Raw genomic sequence first — 22,365 nt, 5'->3', positions numbered from 1 at the left:
CATCTCCAGCCTCTCTCCCAACATCGCGATTGGCTCTCCAACGTTTTCCCCTCTCTCTCTCCTAGCCCTCTATGACCGGAAATGACTTGAGGCGAGGGCGCCTCCGAAATCCCATGGATCATAGATTTGAGCGACTCCCGGGAAGAGCGAGCTAGAAAGGGTCTGCTCTTCCGGGTCAGGTCTGCGCGAAGAAACTCCAGATCTCAGTTGTCCCAGCTTCCGTTTGGGAGAACAGAACCGCCCCCTTCCCGCGCTCCTCGGCGTCCCGGGCCCGCCCTGACGCTGGCGGTGACGGATGGCGGCGGCGGTAGATTAGGGCCGTGGGTCAAAGCAGGCACAGCCGCTGGGGGACCCTGTCGGAAGCAACTGCCGCTGTCGCCGCCACTTTCATCTCTTCTGGGGCAGGGGCCAGGGCCAGGTGAGGGGAGTGGGGTTCTGGGCACGCAGAGCTGGGCTAGGAGGCGGTTTCACCTCCGTAGGACGGTGTCCAGAGACTGTGCCGACCCCACCGGCTCCCCAGTGGTCCCAGCGAAGCGTGAGTGAGTAAAAGAGTGTGTGTGTGTGCCGACGCCCCTTCGCCTGAGAGCTCGCGAAGCCACGGGGTCCGTTTCATTATAACCGGACTTATCCAGCGTGGTCTCGCCGTGAAAGCGTGTTGAGCAGAGCGTCTCCCTGAGTGGGCTGCCTGAGGCGCAGGAACTTGGCCCATTCTCCGCACCGCTGTTATTCTCCACGGCTGTCTTCACGTGGAAAACCGGTTCCATTTTTAGGACCAGACTGGGGAAAGTGGACTTCTCTTGGTCTCAAAAAAGGTTTTTATGCGACTCACTTGGAATGATTATAGATCCGCTCTGTCAGTCGCTCATTGTCACAGATAGTTAGAAATCTTGGACTTCTTATTCTAAATTCACTGTTGTTCTGACGCCCATTATTTTTTTCATAAAAACCTGCATTCTTACCCTCAGAGGCAATACCGTTCACACTGAGTCCTTCTTTGCTCGCAACATTCCAAGGAGAGGATAAGGAGATCCCAAGTTTCTTTCCTTCATAACCGAACATGAGGGAGAATTTGGAATTTTTGAGTTGAAGCTGATTTCTTTGACTTAGCGTAATGTTTTTGAAAATCGGACGGATCTGACTAGTTGTTCACATGCTCTTGACTGGTATTAGCTCTGTTTAGCTCTTAACCGCTCCCTGCACAAGTTGTTTATCCGTAATCACTATTTCTGTCTCTACGTAGAAGTTTTGAACTGAGCTGACAGTTTGTCCCCTCCCTCTTTTTTTGGCTTTATGGTTTAAAGCAAAACAAACAAAAAGCCTTTTTTACGAAATTGTCTGTAGAATTTTTCCCCGGAGGCTTGGTATAAACCAGAATGTTGACCTCTGCCCTGACTTGTTGTGTGACCTTGGATGAGATGCCACACCCTTCTGATGCCTTTTTTTAAAAAAAACCCAGAAAATTAAGTATTGTGTGAACTGCTTAGACTTCACGTACACAGTTGGACATTTGTACCTGCACATTTGATCCTGCAGACTGAAAATACTTAAGCCATTATGAAGTACTCTTCATTTGATAATAGGCAGTTAAGCGTTTTGTAAATCCTCTTTAATCTGAATGGCCCGGTACCATTCTAAATTTTTTTTTTAAATGACTTATTTTCTTATGGAGGAATGTGACATAGAAGTTGAATTCAACTTAAGATGGGTCGTTTTGAGTCGGAATCAACTTGACCGCAACAGGTTTTTTTTGTTTAAGGTTGAATCCAGCCAGCTTTGTAAAGAAAAGTGTGCTTAGTAGCTCATCAGTTAATAAATCAGATAATATATTTATTCAGTAATAATCATTGTTTTAAAAATATTTTTCTTAAATATTTTAGACAATTTTTAAATAATCACTTAGTACCCACCCTGCTGCTTATTGCTTTTTCATACATGATTTTGATCCATATCTTAATCCAAATAAACGGTCATCAAGAGTTCTTGCTTAATGTATATTACAGAGTTGAAGGGGAGCCATTTCCAGAGTAGCTGATTTTTTTTAACAGCTTCATTGAGACATAATGAGTATTCCATACAATCTACGAATTGTACAATTCAGTGATTTTTTACTACATTCACAGAGTTGTACAAGCATTTTCATTACTCCAAAAAGAAACACCATAGCCATTGGTAGTCGTTCCCCATGCCTGGCCCTCACCCATTCCCTCCCCATCCCAGGCAACCACTAATCTATTTTTTGTCTGTGTATAGACTTGCCTGTTCTGGAAATTTCACATAAATGGAATACACAACATTTGGTCTTTTGTAGGTGATTTCTTTGACTTAGCATAGTATTTTCAGGATTCATCCATTTTGTAGCATGTATCGTGATTTCTTTCCATTTTATGGCCAAATAATATTCCGTTGTATGAATATACTACATTTTATTCATTAGTCGGTTTAGGTTAGTTGTACTTTTTGGCTCTTATGAATAATGAATATGTAATGCTGTTACGAACATTTGTGTATAAATTCTTGTGTTTCGTTTTCTCTTGGGTATATACCTGGAAGTGAAAGAGTAATCAAATTTTATGTCTATTTTGGATTTGTGTCTTTAACGACTGTTATGTTTATGTAGAATTCTGTGTCCTCAAGCTATATACATATAAATGGGAAGCTTAATTAACCTGTTGTGGGAGTCAGATTTTTTGTGTGTGTTTGTGGGAAGACTTGAGAATGAGGCCTTCCTCTCTACATATAACCACCAACTGCCGTGGATTAGATTCCGAATATATGTAGCAACTCTACGTATATTACCTAGAAATGCCAACTGCTGAGTGAAAATATTTTGGGGACAGCTCTTAACACGAGATTGAACTAGAGTGTTTCCATTAGGCATGTATGTTCAATTGGAAGAAGAGAGCCTACATAACAACTTACTGTCTGCTGAGTTTTAAAAAAATGACACCTTGCTTGTCTTGCGTTTTGCAGGTGGGTGGGATGAATTTGCAGCTTCACAATCTTTATTAAAAAACCCAGTGCCATCGAGTTGGCTCTGACTCATAGCGACCCTATAGGACAGAGTAGAACTGCCCCATAGAGTTTCCAAGGAGCGCCTGGTGGAGTCGAACTGCTGACTCTTTGGTTGGCAGCCGTAGCGCTTAACCATACGCCACCAGGGTTTCCGCAATCTTTTTTAGGATTATTCTGCTTCTTCTGAAGAAAGTCTTAGGATTCTATGTTGTTGTTCTGTGCCTTCAAGTCGACAGGACTGTATAAAAAAAAAAAATAAGTAAAACATGGCTTAGAAAATGCAGTTATTGGATTTCATGTTAATTTGCAGAATTAAAAAAAAAAACAAAAAACTTACCTGCTCAAACTATCAGCCTTGAGTCTAGAGATCTGGTAGTCAAGAAGTGTTAATGTTTAAAATTCCAGAGTCTTAATTTAGGACTGAGTTATCTGTGGATTTTTAGGTTTTTATTTTTCTCTCCATAAGCTGGAATTGGAAACCCTGGTGGCATAGCAGTTAAGTGCTGTGGCTGCTAACCAAGAGGTCGGCAGTTCGAATCTGCCAGGCACTACTTGGAAACTCTATGGGGCAGTTCAACTCTGTCCTATAGGGTTGCTATGAGTCAGAATCGACTCGACGGCAGTGGGTTTGGTTTTTTTGTTTTTATAAACTGGGATTACAGGTAAGTTCAACTGTTACTAGAGTATTTAACAATCTTATTACGTTATAATTTTATTTTAGTGGAAGTAAGTGGTTTAAAAACAAAGAGCTTACTGAAATAATTTAACTAAAAAACAAATTGTAATGCATTTTGGTTATTGTTCTATAGGGTTAAGTAATAAAATGTAAGTGTTCTAAATTAATACGTCTGAGGTGGGTGCTAGGAATTTTCTGTTTTTAACAAGCATCCAAAATGATTATGGTCAGACAAGTTTGGGAAAAAACTACAAAAAGCTCTGATAGTGTTGCAGATTTGCTTTTCATGAGAATTTACAATAGAATGCAATAGTTGCTGCATACTTTCTGGTTATAGTTCATAAGTAAAATGTATCTATTTAACTTGAGCAGCACCATCTAGTAACATCAGTGCTAGCATCCTTGAATTTGCACTAGTATCCATAATTGAAATGGAGTATTGGTGGTGCGGTGATTAAGTGATTGGCTGCTAACTGAAAGGTTGGTGGTTCAAACCCACCAGCCTCTCTGCAGAAGAAAGATGTACTCTGCTTCCATAAAGGTCACAGCCTTGGAAACTCTAGGGTGCGGTTCTCCTCCATCCTGTAGGGTCTCTATGAGTTGGAATCAACTCAATGGCAATGGATTTGGTTTTTGTAGCCATAACTCAAGTCTAGTCTAAAAAAGCAAACCATTTATTGTAGGACTGTGGATATTGCATTTGTTATCGAAGGATCATAGTGTCTTACTTGCTACTAGTTGTGGAAAGGAACCCTGGTGGTGCGGTGGTTAAGAGCTTGGCTGCTAAACAAAGGGTCGGCACTTCAAATCCATCAGCCACTCCTCGGAAACCCCAGGGGGCAGTCCTGCTTTGTCCTATAGGGTCACTATGAGTTGGAATTGACTGAAGGGCAACATGTTTTGGGGTTAGTTGTAGAGATGCCACCAAATTGATGTAGAAACAAAGGATTAAGTTACCCTAAGCTTCCTCAGACTGCCCATCTGGCTGACAACTACTCGAACAGACTAAAAATCTGTGACAGGGAAAGAAACAGATGGGTCACACAAATGTATTCAGTAGCTTGTTTGAATTGTGCAAAAGGTACGAACTTTTATTTTTAAAATTATTCGTATATTTAATCAGTTTTTGATACCAAGATTTAATTTCAATCATAAAGGGTTCTATTAAGTAAAATTTAAAGAGTACAAGCAATTTGTCCTTTTCATCATTTACAAAGAAGCTTGAAGTGCCTGTCTTATAGATATGAAATATAATCTGCTTGTGTTGGTGAGGCGATAGTGGAACGGAGACCTGAGTATTCTCCCGTTTCCAGGAAAGCGCTGGATAATAGTTCCCAGATCGTATTTTCCTTCTATGTAATCTGGTTTTTTTTTTTTTTCCTTAAAAAATGAAATAATCTATTTTTTGTTCCTTACCCATCCTCAAAATTGACAAATTTGCTTATTTCAGTTCTCTTGAGTGTTCGATATTAGGAAAACCACCAACTGATACTAGGAAAACAACTTTGTTTTTCTGCCATTGCCTCCCCCTAATGTTAGTGTTTCACCTCTGCTTTCCTCTCACCTAGCGCACTGCCTGGCATGCAGTAAATTTGAGTTGAATGAATGTGGTTAAGGGCTGAGAGTTAAGAAATGAAGAGGATGCACCTAACCAAGTGACTATAAATAGCCTATTCTGGTTTCTCCATCTATAAAATCGAGACTGTTACCTTTTCTTTCTGATGTAGAGGATTTCTGTGACAACACATGGTAAAGTGCTTTGGAAATAGAGGTGTTGTACAGATGTAATTTATTTATAGTATTTGTTAGAAATGCAAGAGCCCATTGTGCAATATGCTATTTAGGCTCTGCAGACTGTTGCGAGGGAAGTGGATACTCTCTCATCCCAGGTTGCCCTTAGTGTACATGGCCCTGTAGTAGTGCTGTGGAGTTTACATCTGGCGTATTCTCTATGCCTTTGTCCTGTAATTTAATTTAATACAAACACATGAGACATATAGTAGTGTTTCTGGTATCTGTCTACCCCATCACCTAACCACAGGCCAGAATGAGCTGCTTCACTGCTATATTGGAAACTCAAGCTAAATTAGGATGAGTATTTTGTATTGTGGGTATGGCACGTTTATAACTAGAATGCCAAATACGTATTTAGAATTTAAAAATTATATCCTACGGTTTAAATGATTAGAGTTTGATCATATTCTCCATAAGTGTGCATAATTAAGAAATGCATGGTTAATTTCACCAAATTATGTGGCGGTATGGATATTAATGTATGGCGTATATAGTGGAGCTAAGGACTTTTATTATAAATGAGGTAGTAAATGTGGAAGATGGGAAGTTATGAAATCCATGAGTAAGATTGCATTTATGATTTGTCAGTTGGGATTTGTAAGAAAATTTGAAAAGCATTAGGCTAAGATTCAAATTTGGGAAATTAGTGGGGGAATGAGTAAAAGTATCTTCAATAATATGGATTCTATTCTTGATAAATCCAAGAAATTGAAATACAACAAATTGGAGAACATCAATTTTTTTCTTTAAAGCGTTATTCAAAATATGAATACTTCTTTACGTCTGTTACCATGCAAATACACTTTTTAAAGCTTAAATTATTACTGATTTGATCTGTTCCCCCCCTCTATTTTAGGACTTTACGCCATAATTTATTCCTTGCTCTCTATATTTATTTATAACTCCTTATTGGCTCCTTTTCCATTGAGTATAAACAGGCTTAAGTCTCTTTCATTGTGTACAAAAACAAAACTAAGCAAATGAACTCTGGTAACCTTTGTCTCTCTCTGGCATCGTTTTTTCGCTTCAAAGTAAACTCTTTCTTTGAAAGAATAGACTAAAACTCACTTTACCTGCTTCTTCCCGTTCATTCCTCAGCTCCCTGCCTTCTCATCCTTGCCCCTGCCAGTCAACCACAACTGTTCTGTCAGAGATTACAGATAACTTCCTAATGCCAAAATCTAGTTGATTTTCCATTTTCACTCTTATTTATTGTAAATATATAAGTAACAAAACATTCATTGCATATACAGTTCAGTGATATTAACGTATGTTTTTCTTGTTCACCCATCACCCTTATTCATTCTTCTTGATGTGTTGTTACATTGGACACGTTTGTTCACTACCTTGTTGTTAAAATGCCCTCTGGCTTCTGTTACTCCACCTGTTCCTGGTTTTCCTCTTACCTCTCTGACTGTTCCAATCCAGACTGAGAAGGCTTTTCTCATTTTTGGCTTGCCCTGTAAATGTTAGTGTTGCTCTGAGTTCTAATTATGTTTCTTTTTCAGATTACACAAGTATTTCTCAACATATTTTTTTAACCCATGTCCCATTTTGGTAAATAAAAATTTCCCTTGCTTCTATTCTGGTAAGAGGGATGTAGTTATTTTTCTCTCCTGTCCCTTTATGAGAATCATAGATACAGATAAGATTGAAGATTTACTGTGCTTTACTTTGTATAGTTTATAATCTGAGAACAATAGATAATTTGTCATTTTCCAGGTATGAAACTGTATATTGAATATGCTTTTTCAAACTGTATTCTCCCCTCCTGAAATTCGGAAACTTCCTTCCCATTAACAATAACTGCTTTTCATACACTCTTCTTAGGTAATTTCATTGACTTGGCATCTGTGCAGTGTATTTACAATCTTATATTTCCAGTCCAGACCTCTGTCCTAGTTGGAGACCTGTTTGTCCAACTACTTACTGTACATTTCCACCTGGACAACCCATGTGTTGTTGTTGTGTGCTGAAGAGTCAGTTCCTACTCATAGTAACGTTATAGGACAGAGTAGAACTGCCCTAGGGGATTTCCAAGGCTGTAATCTTTTTGGAAACCAGATTGCTGCATCCTCCTCCTGCTGAGCGGCTGGTGGATTTGAACTGCAAGTCTCTTGGTTAGCAGCTTGGTGTTTAACCACTGTGCCAGTGCGGCTCTTTGGACAGCCCATATGACTTTAAAATGCAGTATGCCCCAAAGTGAACTTGTTATCCTTTCCACAAAACCATCTCTTCCTGTATTATCTTGTTGGAGGAATGGGAGTATAAACCTATTTGGATTACATAAACCTATTTGGATTACATCTTAATGTCTTTGCATTCTCTTCCTTAACGTTTTTCCTACCCATCCCCATCTTCTTTCTAGTATTCTGCTCTACTTCAGGTTCTCATACCTCTTTTGTTCAAAATTTTCCAGTATTTCCCTAATCATCATCTTTTTAAAAATTTTCATTGTGCTTTAAGTGAAAGTTTACAAATCAAGTCAGTCTGTCTTATAAAAATTTATATACACCTTGCTGTATACTCCTAGTTGTTCTGCCCATAATGAGACAGCACAGTCCTTATCTCTGTCCTGTATTTCCATGTCCTTTCAGCCAGCTTCTGTCCCCCTCTGCTTTCTCATCTCCCCTCCAGACAGGAGCTGCCCACATAGTCTCATGTGTGTCCTTGAGCCAAGAAGCTCACTCTTCACCAGTGTCATTTTCTATCTTACAATCCAGTCCAATCCCTGTCTAAAGAGTTGGCTTTGGCATTTGTTCCAGTCTTGGGCTAACAGAAGGTTCGGGAACTGTGATCTCCAGGTTCCTTCTAGTCTCAGACCATTAAGTCTGGTCTTTTTATGAGAATTTGAGGTCTACATCCAACTGTTCTCCTGCTCCATCAAGGATTCTCTGTTTTGTTCACTGTCAGGGCAGTCATCGGTTATAGCCGGGCACCATCTAGCTCTTCTGTTCTCGGGCTAATGTAGTCTCTGGTTTATGTGGCCCTTCCTGTCTCCTGGGCTCATAATTACCTTTTGTCTTTGGTGTACTTCATTCTCCTTTGCTCCAGGTGGGTTGAGACTGATTGATGAGTCTTAGATGGCCGCTTGCTAGCGTTTAAGACCCCAGATACCCCTCTCCAAAGTGGGATGCAGAATGTTTTGTTAATATATTATGTCAATTGACCTAAATGTCCCCTGAAACCATGGTCCCCAAACGCCTGCCACTGCTATGCTGGCCTTTGAAGCACTCTGTTTATTAAGGAAACTTCTTTGTGGCTTAGTCCAGTTGTGCTGACCTCTTCTGTATAATGTGTTGTCTTCCCCTTCACCTAGTTTTTGTCTACTATCTAAGTAGTGAATACCCATCTCCCTCCCTCCCTCCCTCCCCACTCTCAACCATCTAGAAATATTTTCTTCTCTGTTTAAAATATTCCTTGAGTTATTATAATAGTGTTCTCATACAATATTTGTCCTTTTGCAACTGACTAATTTCACTAAGCATAATGGCTTCCAGGTTTCTCCATGTTATAAAATGTTTCACGGATTCATCATTGTTCTTTATCAGTGCGTAGTATTCCATAGTGTGAATATGCCAGAATTTATCCATTCATCTGTTGCTGGGCATCTTGGTTGCTTCCATCTTTTTGCTATTGTAAACAGTGCTGCGATGAACATGGGTGTGCATTTATCTGTTCGTGTAAAGGCTCTTATTTCTCTAGGATGTATTCCAAGGAGTGGGATTGCTGGATCATATGGTAGTTGTATTTCTAGCTTTTTAAGAAAGTGCCAAATTGATTTCCAAAGGGGTTTTACCATTTTACATTCCCACCAACAGTGTATAAGTGTTCCAGTCTCTCCATAACCTCTCCAACATTGATTATTTTGTGTTTTTTAGATTAATGCCAGCCTTGCTGGAGTGAGATGGAATCTCATTGTAGTTTTGATTTGCATTTTTCTAATGGCTAATGACGGATGGTGAGCATTTCCTCATGTATCTGTTAGCTACCTGAATGTCTTCTTTAGTGAAGTGTCTGTTCATATCCTTTGCCCATTTTTCAATTGGGTTATTTGTCTTTTTGTAGTTGAGTTTTTGCAGTATCATATAGATTTTAGAGATCAGTTGCTGATCAGAAATGTCATAGCTAAAAACTTTTTCCCAGTCTGTAGTAATCTTTTTACTCTTTTGGTGTGAAGTCTTTGGATGAGCATAGGTGTTTGATTTTTAGAAACTCCCAGTTATCTAGTTTCCCTTCTGGTATTTGTGCATCGTTAGTAATGTTTTGTATACTGTTTATGCCATGTATTAGGGCTCCTAGCATTGTCCCTATTTTTTCTTCCATGATCTTTATTGTTTTAGATTTTATATTTAGGTCTTTGATCCATTTTGAGTTAGTTTTTGTGCATGGTGTAAGGTATGGGTCTTGTTTCATTTTTTTTGCAGATGGATATACAGTTATGCCAGCGCCATTTGTTAAAGAGACCATCTTTTCCCATTTAACTGACTTTGGGCCTTTGTCAAATATCAGCTGCTCATACGTGGATGGATTTATGCCTGGATTCTCAATTCTGTTCCATTGGTCTATGTATCTGTTGTTATACCAGTACCATGCTGTTTTGACTACCGTGGTGGTATAATAGGTTCTAAAATCAGGTAGTGTGAGTCCCCCCACTTTGTTCTTCTTTTTCAGTAATGCTTTACTTATCCGGGGCCTCTTTCACTTCCATATGAAGTTGGTGATTTGTTTCTCCATCTCATTAAAAAATGTCATTGGAATTTGGATTGGAATTGTGTTGTATCTATAGATGGCTTTTGGTAGAATAGACATTTTTACAATGTTGAGTCTTATCCATGAGCAAAGTATATTTTTTGACTTATGTAGGTCTCTTTTGGTTTCTTGCAGTAGTGTCTTGTGGTTTTCTTTGTATAGGTCTTTTACATCTCTAGTAAGATTTGTTCCTAAGTACTGATTTGGTGATTTCATCTTCGATGTTCTCTTTGTTGATGTAGAGGAACCCAACTGACTTTTGTGTGTTTATCTTGTATCCTCACACTCTGCTGAACTCTCCTATTAGTTCCAGTAGTTTTCTTTAGGATTCTTTAGGGTTTTCTGTATATAAGATCGTGTCATCTACAAATAGAGGTATTTTTACTTCTTCCTTACCAACCTGGATGCTCTTTATTTCTTTATCTAGCCTAATTGCTCTGGCTAGGACCTCCAGCGCAATGTTGAATAAGAGTGGTGATAAAGGGCATCCTTGTCTAGTTCCCCTTCTCAAGGGGAATGCTTTCAGACTCTCCATTTAGGGTGATGTTAGCTGTTGGCTTTGTATAAATGCCCTTTATTTTTTGAGGAATTTTCTTTCTATTTGTATTTTGCTGAGAGTTTTTATTATGAATGGGTGTTGGAGTTTGTCAAATGTCTTTTCTGCATCAATTAATAAAATTATGCTGTTCTTGTCTTTTATTTATATGATGGATTACATTAATTGTTTTTCTACTGTTGAACCATCCCTTCATACCTTGTATGAATCCCACCTGGTTATGGTGAATTATTTTTTTTGATACATTGTTGAATTCTATTGGCTAGAATTTTATTGAGGATTCTTGCATCTCAGTTCATGAGGGATGTAGGTCTGTAATTTTCTTTTCTTGTGGTGTCTTCACCTGGTTTTGGTATCAGGGATATGCTGGCTTCATAGAATGAGTTTGGGAGTATTCCTTCCTTTTCTATGCTCTAAAATACCTTTAGTAGTAGCGATGTTAACCCTTCGAAAGCTTGGTAGAACTCTCCAGTAAAGCCATCAGGGCCAGGATTTTTTTGTTGTTGGGAGTTTTTAAATTATGTTTTCAATCTCTTCTTTTGTCATGGGCTTATTTGGTTGTTCTACCTCTGTTTGTGTTAGTTTAGGTAGGGAGTGTGTTTCTAGAAATTCACCCATTTCTTTTAGGTTTTCAGATTTGTTAGAGTACAATTTTTCATAGTAATCTGATATGATTCTTTTAATTTCAGTTGGGTCTGTTGTGATATTGCCCGTCGTATTTCTTATTTGGGTTATTTGCTTCTTCTCCTGTTTTTGTCTTGTCAGTTTGGCCGATGTTTTATCAATTTCATTAATTTTTTCAAAAAACCAGCTTTTGGTCTTCTTAATCCCTTCAATTGATTTTCTATTCTCTATTTCATTTAATTCTGCTATAATTTTTATTATTTGCTTTCTTCTGGTGCCTGAGGGCTTCTTTTGTTGCTCTCTTTCTATTTGTTCAAGTTGTAGGGATAATTCTTGTTTTTGGCCCTTTCTCCTTTTTGGATGTGTGCATTTATTGATATAAATTGATCTCAGAGCACTGCTTTAGCTGTGTCCCGAAGGTTCTGATATGAAGTGTTTTCGTTCTCATTGGATTCCATGAATTTGTTTATCCCATCCTTAATTTATTCTCTAACCCAGTTGATTTTGAGCAGCGTATTCTTCAACTTCCATGTGTTTGATTTCTTTTCCCTGCTTTTTCTGTTACTAGTTTCTACTTGTATGGGCTTATGGTCAGAGAAGGTGCTTTGTAATATTTCAGTGTTTTGGATTCTGTTAAGGCTTGCTTTATGACCTAATCTGTGGCCTATGTGTGCTAGAAAAGAACATATACTTGGCTACTGTTGGGTGGAGTGTTATGTGTATGTCTATGAGGTCACATTCATTGATTGTGGCATTTAGATCTTCTGTGTCTTTATTAGGAAACCCTGGTGGCATAGTGGTTAAGCGCTACGGCTGCTAACCAAGAAGTCGGCAGTTCAGATCTGCGAGGCGCTCCTTGGAAACTCTATGGGGCAGTTCTGCTCTGTCCTATAGGGTTGCTATGAGTTGGAATCGACTCAACGGCAGTTGGTTTTTAGTTTGGTGTCTTTATTAAGTTTCTTTCTGGATGTTCTGTCCTTCAAAAGTAGTGTGTTAAGTCTCCTACTTTTATTGTGGAGCTGTCTGTTTCACTTTTCAATTCTGTTAGAATTTGTTTTATGTATCTTGCAGCCCTGTCATTGGGTGCATAAGTATTTAATATGGTTATATCCTCCTGGTATATTGTCCCTTTAAATCAGTATATAGTATCCTTATCCTTTGTGGTGGATTTAACTTTAAAGTCTATTTTGTCAGAAATTAATATTGCGACTCCTGCTCTCATTTGATTGCTGTTTCTGTGATTTTTTTTTTTCCATCCTTTGAATTTTAGTTTGTGTCTTTAAGTCTAAGGTGTGTCTCTTGTAGGTAGCATATAGACGGATCGTGTTTTTTTTTAATCTGTTCAGCCACTCTCTGTCTCTTTATTGGTGCATTTAGTCCATTTACATTCAGTGTAATTATGGGTAGGTACGAGTTTAGTGCTGTCATTTTGATGTTTTTTTGTGTGTGTTGTTGACAGTTTCTTTTTGCCACTGAATTTTTTGTGCTGAGTATATATTGTCTTTTCCTCCTACTCGTTGTTGGTTTTGTTTTTGCTGAGTATTTTTTTCTTGTATTTTATTTCGATGAGTAAGATGGTTAGTCTCCTTTGTGTTTACCTTAAGAATTTACCCCTATTTTTCTAAGTTTAAACCTAACTTTTATTTCTTTAGATCACCTTGACTTCTCCATGTGAAAGATCTATGACTACGTTTCTTAGTCCGTCTTTATTGTTTTAATGTTGTCTTCTTTTACATAACGACATCACTGTATCCCTGATTTGAGTGTTTGTATAATTTTGATTTATTTTTGTGATTTCGCTGTGTGGGCTGACATCTCGTTGCTCTATCCTGTGTTCTGGTCTTAGGTTGACACCTGATATTATTGATTTTCTAACCAGTGAACTCCCTTTAGTGTTCCTTGTAGTTTTGGTTTGCTTTTTATGAATTCCCTAAACTTCTCTATATCTGGAAATGTCTTAATTTCACCTTCATATATGAGAGACAGTTTTGCTGGATACATGATTCTTGGCTGGCAGTTTTTTTCCTTCAGTGTTTTATTTAAGGCATCCCATTGCCATCTTGCCTGCATGGTTTCTGCTGAGTAGTCTGAGTTTATTCTTATTGACTCCCTTCTGTAGGTGACTTTTCGTTTATCCCTAGCTGCTCTTAAAATTCTCTCTTTGTCTTTGGTTTTGGCAAGTTTGATTATGATATGTCTTGGTGACTTTCTTTTGGCATCTACCTTGTATGGAGTTTGATGAGCATCTTGGATAGATATCGTCTCATCTTTTATGACATCAGGGAAGTTTTCTGCCAACAAATCTTCCGCAATTCTCTCTGTATTTTCTGTTATCCCTCCCTGTTTTGGTACTCCAATCACTCGTAGGTTATTTCTCTTGATAGAGTCCCACATGATTCTTAGGGTTTCTTCATTTTTTTTTTAATGCTTTTACCTGAGTTTTTTCCAAATATGTTGGTGCCAAGTGTTTTATCTTTAATCTCGCTAATTCTGCCTTTCACTTTCTCAGTTCTGCTCCTCTGACTTTCTGTTGAGTTGTCTAATTCTGTAATTTTATTGTTAATCTGAATTTCTGATTGCTGTCCCTCTATGGGGAAACCCTGGTGGTGTAGTGGTTAAGTGCTATGGCCGCTAACCAAAGGTTTGGCAGTTGGAATCTGCCAGGTGCTCCTTGGAAGCTCTACTGTGTTCTATAGGGTCGCTATGAGTTGGAATCGACTCGACAGCGCTGGGTTTTTTTGGTCTCTCTATGGATTCTTCAGCATGTTAAATTTTTTCATTATGTTCTTGAATAACCTTTTAAATTTCTTCAGCTGCTTTATCTGTGTGTTCCTAGGCTTGTCCTGCATTTTGCCTGATCTTGTTCCTGATGTCTTGAGGGTTCTGTATATTAATCTTTTGTATTGTGCATCTGGTAATTCCCGGAAGACACCTTCATCCGGAAGATTCCTTGAATGTTTGTTTTGAGAGCTTGTTGAAGCAATCGTGGTCTTATTCTTTATGTGATTTGATGTTGACTGTTGTCTCCGAGCCATCTATAAGTTATTTTATTAATTTATTTTATGTTTGCTTGCTGTATCCGAGCTTCGGGATTTGTTTTGTTTTGATATGCCCAGATAGCCTGCTTGAGCGAGCCAGCTTGATTATTTTCGCCTTTGAAGCTCTAACGTCCTGTCACCAGATGGCTAGAGCTGTTACCAAGTATATGAGTATAGGAGTCCATTCACTTACCTTGTATGGATTCAGCTCAGGTGTCCAGGTAGTTGGTCATCAAGTGTGTGGTACAGGCTCTTTCCTACAGTCTTAGAGGGGCGGGGGTGATTGGTGTAGGTACTGGTATCTGGTTGTAGCAGGGAGTCACACTCTGAACAAGGCAGGGGGGTGAGAACTGTCCCCTGAGCGTTTGTGAGGAAAACGCGTCCCTGTGCCCTAGAATGCACAAGTGGGTGGGTTCTGCAGCCGGACCATGGGCACCCAGTGCTTTTGGTTGTAAGGACTGGGAGGTACCACTTATCCTTGGACCACTGTTGCAGGAGGCTTGGTGACAAGGGTGGTGCCACCATTCCTTAGGACCCTGATGTGGGTAGGTGAGGACCCTGTTTAATAGGCATAGTGGTGTCAAACATCAATAACTCAACTCTTCACTGCACAGCTGAAACAGTTGCAGTCTCCCACCAAGGGCCTGTTCTTTTGAAATTGGCTTGCAGAGGCCCATGCAGGGGTGAAAGTTATTGAAAGCCCATGGAGCCTTTGTGCCTGGACAGGAGCAATTTCTGTCCTGAGCTTCCCAGCTTAGTGGAGCTGGCAGATTATCTTTGTCCCCAGTTGTTAATTTATTCCTTTTGCAAGGTGGGAGAATGGCTCAGCGAATGCAGCAGGACCTATCTCAGGCCCAGGGAAATCGATAGCCACTGAAGCCGGCTTGGGGGCTGAGGATGCAGTAAAATAAACAACAGTACTTAGCTTTTGCCAAGAGCGCTGTTCTTCTCTGGTTCTGGAGGTGTGAGTAGGCTGTGGGGCTCGTTGTCTCTCCCTGAGGAAACCATATCTGGAATGCTACCGCCAGCCCTGCATGGCTGCTCCAGGGGATCATGCCTGAGGGTTCTTGCCAAATCAAGTCTGGTACTTGGCCATATCTGAATGGTCTGTCCCTCCGCCTGCCACTTAGTCCGTTTTCTAACTTTGCCTTTGATGTTCAGGACTCCTAGCTTGTCGTATAAATAATTGTTTCACTTGTTTTTTCGGGTCTTTTGTGTAAGTGGGATCACTGGAAGCGTCTGACTACTCCGCCATCTTGGCCCTGGCTCAGTCCTAAATTATCTTCTTGCCTCCGTTCTCCATACTGTCTTCCATACTGCCTCTAGGATGGTTTTTCTATAATCTATTAAGGTACATCCCTTATTTCAAACCCTTCAGTGCCTCCTTCCAGAGTTCTACTGTAGTTTTTAATCTGTTTTGCATCATAGAGTAGTTTGAGAATCTGATGAAAGAAATGGAGTGACTTTCCAGAAAAATGCTCACGTCCACAGAATTTGCATATAGTTTAGGGGGTTCATAAATGCCCATTCATTGACATAGTTAAAATAATTCCTGGCTTCTGGGGTAAAATCCAAACTTCCTAGCATGGCATGGTGTACAAGACACAGCAAAGCCCCTGTATATCTTATGATCTAGACATGCTAAACTCCTTAGTTTTTGTATTGCTTCATGCTGTTTTCAAAAGGCTTCTTTCTGTACCTGTTCCTAGTTTTCTTTATGTCTAACAGTCATCCCCATCCCATACTCTATTGGTGCAATTAGTGGACACCTCCTGTTCCAACACTGGGTCAGGTTTTACTTTATAAAGCCTTTCCTGATCTCCACTTCCTTTTTCCCTTCCACCAGAGAGACTTGCATGCTTCCCCTGGGAAATTTAGTCTGCAGCTCTGTGGCCATGGCCCTAGCTAAAATTTAGGAGGTTTTGTTGCGAAAGGAAATAAGAAAACATATACTGTGAGGGGCTCAGGGAGAGGTTGGGGAGTAAAGTAGTGTATTCCCTACTTAGGTGAAAACAGAGTAACTAGAAGGAAACTTCTTGTTGGTGTCTTGGAGTAGATTCCAACTCATAGTGACCCTATGTGACAGAGCAGCACTGCCCCATAGTGTTTTCTTGGCTGTAACCTTTACAGAAGCAGATTGCCAGTCTTTCTCACGTGGAGCCCCTGGGTGGGTTCAAACTGCCAGCCTTTCCATTAGCAGCTGAATACTTAACTGTTGGGCCACCAGGGCTTCTTAGAAACGGAAAGAGAAATTTCCTTTTGATCTGAAATCTGAGTAAATTCCCAGTCATAAGTAAATGAAACTTAAATTTTTTATGATTACTGTGTAGAAAAACCTGAGAAACATTTATTTTGTTATGGGAAAATGTACTAGTATCTAATCAACTTTAAACTGAAAAAATGTATTTTATGTTTTTAGGTTTTATACACCTGTAAGTAGACCTCTTTGGAGTTCTGCCAGCCAACTCAATGGCGTCCTCTACTGCTGTGCCTCTAGGATTTCACTATGAAACAAAGTATGTTGTTCTCAGCTACTTGGGATTCTTCTCTCAGGAGAAGCTGCGGGAGCAGCATCTTTCCTCATCCCAAGGTATTGTCTTTGGCTTATGGTTTGGTTATAATGGTGATATTAAATAGCAATGAGGGCTTTATATATAAAAATATTTTTTAATTTATATCTAAATAATTTATATGTGTTTATAAAATCAAATAATACTAAGAGGCTTATAAAGAAAATAACACTTTAGCTTTTCCCACACTCCAGTTCCAGAACCCAGAAGCAACTATTTTAATGCTTTCTAAGAGCTTGATACTTCAAATGATTGCTATTGGTACAGGTAAAAATGTATTATATACATATAAATAAATAGAAATCCGTATGTTTTTAGAGTTTTCACGTCGAACAAGACATGGCTTAGAATTGCATCGTTATTTTTTTATTTGAACATTTTTTATATGTGTAATTCAGTGACATTAATTACATTCATAGTGTTGTACAACCGTCACCACTACTCGGTTCCAAAATTTTCCATCACCCTTAACATAAGCTCAATGCCCTTGAGTAGTGACTACCTCTTTCCCTTTCCTTGGTAACCACTAATAAACTTTGCTTTCTATACATTGACATATTTTAGATATTTCATATACGTGAGATAGTACAATATTTGTCTCTTTGTGACTGACTTATTTCACTCAGTGTAATGTTGTTAAGGTTCATCATGTTGTAGCACGTATCAGGACTTCATTTCTCTTTGTGGCCGAGTAATAGTCCGTTGTGTGTGTGTAGCACGTTTTGTGTACACAGTCCTCTGTTGAGGGGCATTTAAATTTTTTCACCTTTTGGGTAGTCTGAATAGTGCTTCAGTGAACATTGGTGTACATATATCTGTTTGAGTTCCTGCTTACAGTTCTTTTGAAATTCTGGATTATGTGCTAGATAATTCTGTGGAATTTTTGTGTGCTGGTCTTCTATACTCAACACAACCTCCAAACTGTTTTCCACAGTGGCTGTACCATTTTTCATTCCACTGGTATCCTTGCTAATACCTATTGTTCTCCTTTTTTTTTTTTTTTTAAATCATAGCCATAGCCATGTTAGTGAGGATAAAGTGATATCTCCTTGTGGTTTTAATTTGCATTTCCCTAATGCTAATGACATTGATCCTCTCCTGGCCATTTGTATTTCTTCCTTGGCGAATGTTCACTTAAGTCCTTTGCCCAGTTTTTGATTGGGTTGTTTGTCTTTTTGTTGTTAAGTTGTAGAAGCTCTTCATATATTTGGGATATTAAACCTTTATCATATGTAGTTATCACAGTTTTTTTTTCCCAATCTGTAGGCTGTCTCTTCACTTTGTTGATAAAGTCCTTTGGTGAACAGAAGTTTTTAATTTTGATAAAGTCTTATTTATCTTATTTTGTCTTTCATTGCTTGTGCTTTTGGTATCATATCTAAGAATCCATTGCTAAATACTAAGTCTTGAAGCATTACCCATATGTTTTCTTCTAAGAGTTTTATGGTTTTAATTCTTACATTTAGGTCCTTGGTCAGTTTTGAGTTAGTTTTCGTATATGGTGTGAGGTATACATCCAGCTTCATTTTTTTGTATGTGGAAACCCAGTTGTCACAGCACCATTTATTTAAAGAGACTATCCATTCCTCATTGGATAGACTTAGTACTCTTGTTGAAATCAATTGACAATAGATGTGTGTTTATTTCTGGACTCTCAATTCTATTCCATTGGTTTGTATGTCTGTTGTTGTACCAGTATCAAACTGTTTTGATTACTGTAGCTTCATAGTATGCTTAGCTTTATAGTATGTTCTGAGATTGGGGAGTGTGAGTCCTTCTACTTTGTTCTTTTTCAAGTTTGCTTTGGCTATTTAGGGTCCCTTGCACTTCCACATAAATTTGAGGATTGAGTTTTTCATTTCTGCAAAGAAGGCTGTTGAAATTTTGATTGGGATTGCATTGAATGTATAGATTGCTTTGGGTAGTGTTGACATCTCAACAATATTAAATCTTCCAGTCCATGAACACAAAATTTCCTTCCATTTATTTAGGTCTTCTTTAATTAATTTCAGTAATGATTTCTAGTTTTCATTGTGTAAGTTTTTCACTTCCTTGGTTAAATTTAGAACCCCGGTGGCACAGTGATTTAAAGCACTGGGCTGCTAACTGAAAGGTCTGCAGTTCGAACCCACCAGCAGCTCCGTAGGAGAAAGATGTGGCAGTCTGCTTCCGTGAAGAGTTACAGCCTGGGCAACCCTATACGGCAGTTTTGCTCTGTCCTATAGGGTTGCTCTGAGTCTGAACCGACTTGATGGCAATGGATTTGGTTTTGGTTGATTAAATTTAGGAGTCTCTGGGTGGTACAAACAGTTAAGCACTTAACTGTTAAACGAAAGGCTTGGCAGTATGCTTCTGAAAGGTCACAGGCATGAAAACCTTATGAACAGCAGTTCTACTCTGCAACACATGGGTTCACCATGAATTGGAATAGACTCGATGGTAACTGGTTCTCTGGTCAAGGTTAAATTTATTACTGTGTATTTTATTCATTTAGATGATGTTGTAAATGCAATTGTTTTCTCAGTTTCCCTTTCAGAATGCTCATTGCTGATGTATAGAAACCCAGCACACAAAAATCAGTCAGGTTTCTGTATATCAGCCGTGAGCATTCTGAAAAGAATTATATAATTGTATGAAAATTTATAATAGAATTAAGTTCCTTAAATTGGCTTTATTTCAGGGATATTAGATTTACACAGTTAATTCATATGTCTGATAGACTTAGAGAGTTTTTAGCTTTAGGGATTATTTTATTCTTTTTATTGTGAAGTTATATATGTCCTTTAAAAAATAATTTGCCAGACCAAGCTTAAAACAGTTATTGGAATCTGAAGTAGTCTTCTTCATAAGATATTAAGATGTAACTTCATCTCCTTAATTTTTGTTTTTAATTTTTATTGTGCTTTAAGTGAAAGTTTACAAACCAAGTCAGCCTCTCATACAAAAACTTATATATACCTTGCTATATAAAAAAAAAAAAAAAAATTTTTTTTTTTTTTTTTATATACTCCTAGTTCCTCTCCCCGTAATGAGACAGCACACTTCTTCCCCCCACTCTCTATTTTCATGTCCATTTGGCCAGCTTCTACCCCCCTTTGCCCTCTCATCTCTTCTCCAGACAGTAGCTGCCCACATAGTTTCATGTATCTACTACTTGATCCAAGGAGCTCACTCTTCACCAGTATCATTTTCTGTCCCATAGTCTAGTCCAATCCCTTTGTGAGGAGTTGGCTTTGGGAATGGTTCCTGTCTTCAGCTGACAGATGGTCTGAGGACCATGACCTATGGGGTCCTTCTAGTCTCGGTTGGACCATTAAGTCTGATCTTTTTGCAGGAGTTTGGGGTCTGCATCCCACTTGTCTCCTGCTTCCTCAGGGGTTTTCTGTTGTGTTCCCTGTCACGGCAGTCATTAGTTGTAGCCGGGCACCGTCTAGTTCTTCTGGTCTCAGGCTGATGTAGTCTCTGGTTTATGTGGCCCTTTCTGCCTCTTGGGCTCATAATTACCTTGTGTCTTTGGTGTTCTTCATTCTCCTCTGGTCCAGGTGGGTTGAGACCAACTGATGCATCTTAGATGGCCGCTTGCTAGCATTTAAGACCCCAGACGCCACTCTCCAAAGAGGATGCAGAATGTTTTCTTAGTAAATTTTATTATGCCAATTACTTAAATATTCCCTGAGACCATGGTTCCCAAACCCCCACCCCTGTTACGCTGGTCTTCGAAGTGTTCAGTTTATTCAGGAAACTTCTTTGCTTTTGGTTTAGTCCAGCTGTGCTGACCTCTCCTGTATCGTGTATTGTCTTTCCCTTCATCTAAAATAGTTCTTATTTACTATCTAATTAGTGAAAATCCCTCCTAGCTTTCGTAACCATGAAAGAATATTTTCTTCTCTGTTTAAACTATTGTTCGAGTTCTTATAATAGTGGTCTCATACAATATTTGTCCTTTCTCAGCTGCCTAATTTCACTCAGCATAATGCCTTCCAGATTCCACCATGTTATGAAATGTTCCATGGATTCGTCATTGTCTTTATCGATGCATAGTATTCCATTGTGTGAATATGCCATAATTTATTTATCCATTCATCCGTTGCTGGGCACCTTGGTTGCTTCCATCTTTTTGCTGTTAGAGACAGTGCTGCAGTGAACATGGGTGTGCATATATCTGTTCGTGTAAAGGCTCTTATTACTCTAGGATATATTCCAAGGAGTGGGATTGCTGGATTGTATGGTAGTTGTATTTCTAGCTTTTTAAGGAAGAGCCAAATCTATTTTCAAAGTGGTTGTACTATTTTACATTCCCACCAGCAATGTATAAGTGTCCCAGTATCTCTAAAACCTCTCCAACATTTATTATTTTGTGTTTTTTAGATTAATGCCAGCCTTGTTGGAGTGAGATGGAATCTCATTGTAGTTTTGATTTGCATCTCTCTAATGGCTAATGAGTCGGAATCGACTGGACTGCACTGGGGTTTTTTTTTTTTTTTGGTTTTAATGGCTAATGATGGTGAACATTATCTCATGTATCTGTTAGCTACCTGAGTGTCTTCTTTAGTGAAGTGCCTCTTCATGTCCTTTGCCCATTTTTTAATTGGGTTGTCTTTTTGTAATTGAGTTTTTGCAGTATCATGTAGATTTTAGAGATCAGACGCTGATCGGAAATGTCATAGCTAAAAATTTTTTCCCAGTCTGTAGGTAATCTTTTTACTCTTTTGGTGAACTCTTTGGATGAGCGTAGCTGTTTGATTTTTAGGAGGTCCCAGTTATATAGTTCCTCTTCTGCATTGTTAGTAATGTTTTGTGTGCTGTTTATGCCATGTATTAGGGCTACCAGTGTCCCTATTTTTTCTTCCATGATCTTTATTGTTTTAGATTTTATATTTAGGTCTTTGATCCATTTTGAGTTAGTTTTTGTGCATGGTGTGAGGTATGGGTCTTGTTTCATTTTTTTGCGGATGGATATACAGTTATGCCAGCGCCATTTATTAAAGAGAATGTCTTTTCCCATTTAACTGACTTTGGGCCTTTGTCAAATATCAGCTGCTCATATGTGGTTGGATTTATGTCTGGATTCTCAATTGAGTTCCATTGGCCTATGTATCTGTTGTTGAACCAGTTAACAGGCTGTTTTGACTACTGTGGTACTGTAATAGGTTCTAAAGTCAGGTAGAGTGAGGCCTCCCACTTTGTTCTTCTTTTTTAGTAATGGTTTGCTTATTTGGGGCCTCTTTCCCTTCACCATGAAGTTGGTGATTTGTTTCTCCATCTCATTAAAAAATGTCATTGGAATTTGGATTGGAATTGTGTTGTATCTATAGATGGCTTTTGGTAGAATAGACATTTTTA

At 38.8% G+C, this 22,365-nt stretch overlaps 1 protein-coding gene across 3 annotated transcripts in view; it reads left to right on the top strand.

The window, feature by feature from the left end:
* The first annotated feature begins 222 nt into the window (after positions 1 to 222).
* The window catches only part of BCL2L13 (BCL2 like 13), a 96,740-nt gene continuing 74,597 nt past the window's right edge, over positions 223 to 22,365 (top strand). For 2 of the 3 annotated variants that reach the window (XM_049882113.1, XM_049882111.1), the window contains exons 1-2: positions 223 to 418; positions 16,872 to 17,042. In XM_049882113.1, the coding sequence (XP_049738070.1) occupies positions 16,922 to 17,042 (121 nt within the window). In that variant the 5' untranslated portion in view covers positions 223 to 418; positions 16,872 to 16,921. The other variant, XM_049882112.1, reaches the window with a different exon arrangement.

This window comes from Elephas maximus, chromosome 4 (genome assembly GCF_024166365.1).
Source record: "Elephas maximus indicus isolate mEleMax1 chromosome 4, mEleMax1 primary haplotype, whole genome shotgun sequence".
Lineage (NCBI taxonomy): Eukaryota > Metazoa > Chordata > Mammalia > Proboscidea > Elephantidae > Elephas > Elephas maximus.
The sequence above is the reverse complement of the archived record's forward strand: the minus strand, read 5'-3'. Positions and strand labels throughout refer to the sequence as shown.